The sequence below is a fragment of the Orycteropus afer genome, unplaced genomic scaffold, assembly GCF_000298275.1.
Source record: "Orycteropus afer afer isolate SDZICR_OR568_19922 unplaced genomic scaffold, OryAfe1.0 scaffold00175, whole genome shotgun sequence".
Taxonomy (NCBI): domain Eukaryota; kingdom Metazoa; phylum Chordata; class Mammalia; order Tubulidentata; family Orycteropodidae; genus Orycteropus; species Orycteropus afer.
In genome coordinates this window covers 3,530,406-3,534,261 of record NW_006921762.1, presented here as the reverse complement: position 1 = coordinate 3,534,261, position 3,856 = coordinate 3,530,406, and the positions used below count along the sequence as shown (strand labels likewise).

General features: G+C 37.2%; 1 protein-coding gene across 1 annotated transcript in view; it reads left to right on the top strand.

Moving 5' to 3' along the window:
• Positions 1-3,211, top strand: part of ZBTB37 (zinc finger and BTB domain containing 37) — a 46,715-nt gene extending 43,504 nt beyond the window's left edge. Inside the window, exon 3 of the mRNA XM_007947104.1 lies at positions 2,723-3,211. Coding sequence (XP_007945295.1) covers positions 2,723-3,211 — 489 coding nt within the window. The remainder of the gene's footprint in view (positions 1-2,722) is intronic.
• The last annotated feature ends 645 nt before the right edge of the window (positions 3,212-3,856 follow it).

Below are 3,856 nucleotides of genomic sequence, written 5' to 3'. Positions count from 1 at the left end.
ACGAGGAGAGACCCGTTGTTGCATCTAGATGGCAGCTTCCTAGCTTTTAAGGTTCCAGTCGCTACTCGCCAAAGTAGTAGGTGGAACAATGTTTTGTATAGTATTGTTCTAACGTTTTTAATAATAAAATAGTTTAAAAATATGTTTTAAGTATTTGTTTTATTAATTATGTATGCAACAGAGACAAAGGAAGACAGTTATTTTTCAATAACTTAAAGTGTTAATTATCTAACTTAAGAGTAGAAGCATTCCAGTGCTGCTTTTATCATAATTGCTTTTTTAATGTTTTAAATAAATTTATTATCACAACATAAGAAGTTTATTTAACTTGGGGTGAGGGGAAAGGACATAATTTATAAACTAAAGGAGATTATAGAAGTAATATATAAAACAGAGATTATATTACTTACTTTTATAAGCTGCTTAAATCAGCTCAAAACTACTACATATAATGTGTATATAATGAGCTGACAATATGTCTGCAAGATTACAAAGGGCAAGATCAGAAGCAACCAAGTCTTGTATTTTCTCTGTGGCATCTAACATTGTATTTGGTGGGTAATGGTGTTCAAAGAAACAAAAAACAAACCAACTGCCATCTAGTCAATTTCTACTCTTAGCAACCTTATAGAACAGAGTAGAACTGTCCCATAGGGTTTCCAAGGCTATAAATCTTTACAGAACCAGACTGCCTCATCTTTCCTGTGCAGAGCAGCTGGTGGGTTCAAACCAACAACCTTTTGGTTAGCAGCCAGATGCCTTAACCACTAAACCACCATATTAGTTAATACTTAATGATTATCAATTTATGGAAAGAATAACCTAGTTAATAAATTCATCTCTTAGCATAGTTTCCTTTCCCAGCTTTTTTGTCAGTTTGCTCTGAAATCAGTTAAACTTTGAGTAAGTAGTCTATAAAGTGAAGGTGATATGTTAGTATGGTACTAAAATATTTTTGGATGAAAAGGAATGATGTGTGCAAATTAAATATCTTTTATAAAGCTAATTATTCCTGGATTAAAATCAGTACTGATAATGTCATAAATACTCTTTTTAATGTGCTTGCCATTTTGTATTCTCTTGTCTGTATGGTCCAGTGTAATAGCCATTAGCCACATAGAACTACTGCAGTTTTTTTTTTTTAATTAATTAAAAGTAATTAATGAAAAATTTAGTTCCAAAGAAGTGAGAGCCAGGACAAGAACAGATATATGCACACCCGTGTTCACTGCACAATAACAAAGAGAGAAGCAACCGAGGTGCCCATTATCAGAAGAATGGATGATCAAACTATAGTACATACACACAGTAGAATATTATGCAATACTAAAGAATAATGTAGAATCTGCAAAACACCACATAACGTGGATGAACTTGGAGCACATTATGCTGAGTGAAATAAGTCAATCACAGAAGAATGAACTGTATTAGTTCATTATTGTAAAAAGTCAGGGAAAGGTTTATTTATGGAAGGAAACTTCTCAGGGTAGGAGGGGAGGGGAGGGGAGTGAACACTGCAAAAATAAAAAATACATATATATTTAAAAAAAAAAACAGTAAAGGCCTTGAAAACTCTATGGAGCAGTTCTATTTTGCAGCATATGGGATTGTCATGAATTAGAATTGACTTGGCAACAACTTGTTAAGACATAGGATGCAGTGGTTAAGCCTTCATCTGCTAACCAAAAGGTCAGTAATTAGAACCCACCAGCCACTCTGTGGGAGAAAGATGTGACAGTCTGCTTCAGTACTGATTGCAGTCTTGGAATTGGATTACTGCCATGGGCAGCTCTACCTGTCCTATAGGGTGGCTGTGAGTTTGAATAAGACATATCAACCAATTGTAATCTGTGGACTTTAGATCCTGATTCAGTGAAAGGAACTCTCAAAAACTATGTATTTACAAGGCAGCTAGGAATATGAGCACTAACTGGTTATTTGATGATTTAAAAGGAGTTCTTAGTTAGTTTTTTAGATGTGATAATGTATGTTGGTTATATATTCTTAAGAGTTCTTAAAGAGATACATACTGAAATAATAATGGAATAAATGGAATGATATCTGGAATTTGCTTCAGAATGAAATGGGAAGGGAGAAAGTGCTTAGGGGAAACAATGGGACAAGACTGGCCATGAACTGATAATTGTGGAGGTTGGATGATGGGTACAAGGGTTTTCATTATATTGTTTTTTCTGCTCTTGAGTCTATTTGAAATTTTCCACAATGAAAAGTGCTTTTTTGTTTTCTTTTTTAAAAAGGAAAATTTTAGTTCTTCAATTACACTACCCATGTTACAAGCGCTCACTAGCCACATGTGGCTAGTGGCTGCCGTACTGTATGGCAGATTATAGAACATTTTTATCATCACTTGTCTCAAATATAATTAAAAAATTAGGGTCCAAGATGATGATAAATGCATTTTGATTTTCTGACCTCTGTAAAATAGCACACCTGTTAAAAGTTCATAAGCATCCAGTTCGTTTATCAGCCAGAAAGTACCTTTACTGTCTTGTTTATGGTGATTTTATGTAGTGTCCTTAGTTTTTTGTTTTTTTTTTTTTTAATGATAACAGCGTTACATCTTGGTGGTAAATTTATGGTTTGGTTCTTCACTAAAAATAAGCATATAGGTTATTAACAGAAGTAAAAATGTATATTACGTTTCCTTTAACATGTATGCTTAGCAATATATATTCTTTTTTCTTTTCCTCACCTGGCACAGGTGGAAGAGTCAACAATGATGGGAGTAAGTGGCTATGTGGAATACCTCCGAGAGCAAGAAGTATCTGAGCGGTGGTTTCGCTACAACCCTCGTCTTACCTGCATCTACTGCGCCAAATCTTTCAATCAGAAGGGAAGCCTGGACCGCCACATGCGCCTGCACATGGGTATCACACCATTTGTCTGCCGCATGTGTGGCAAAAAGTATACCCGGAAAGATCAGCTCGAGTATCACATCCGCAAGCACACAGGCAACAAGCCCTTTCATTGTCATGTTTGTGGCAAAAGTTTCCCCTTCCAGGCCATCTTGAATCAGCACTTTCGCAAAAACCACCCTGGCTGTATACCCCTGGAGGGGCCTCACAGCATCTCCCCTGAAACAACTGTCACATCTCGAGGACAAGCCGAGGAAGAATCACCTTCACGGGAAGAGACAGTTGCCCCTGGGGAAACATCCCAGGGCTCTGTGTCCACCACTGGGCCAGATTGAAACATCAAGGGGGAGGGGCCAGACCCACCTCCCTTTTGGGCCATAAGCAGCCAGCATCAGGGCCATGGGCTGATACTTAGATTCACAAAATGCCACATCACTAGACTGGAAGAAGCTTCCAAGTTGTTGCCAAACTAGAGGATCAGCAACATACACAAAAGCACTAAAGGCTCTTCCCTTTCTTCTTTCCACCTCACACTTCGGAAAATAGTCAAGCAAATCATCTTTCTAATTCAGGGATCAACAGCCTTGGTTTGTTAACTTTATAAGAAGAAAAATTTTTTAACAAAACAATGATAAATGGTTATTTATCTAACAGTCATATTTGAACACTCTACTTTGGTCCATATCATCTTGATGGCTGTAATTGCCCAGATCTAAAAAAAAGTGCAACAGGAGCCTTTGTCATCTGAACCAGTCAGCCATAGGAGAGAAAGAGGTAGTCATGATGGTGATAATGAGGAGGAGGTTCTCCTCTTTCTTCCCTGCCTATTTCAAGAAAGAAATTAATCCTGATGGTCTTTATTATTTGGATATGTTAGACTTTATCTTTGCCCTGGCTGGGCATCTAATATCTTGCCTGATTGTTTCATGTAAGCAGCCATCTTGGAGCAGTATTCTAGCAGGCAGCGTCACCTGAAGCGC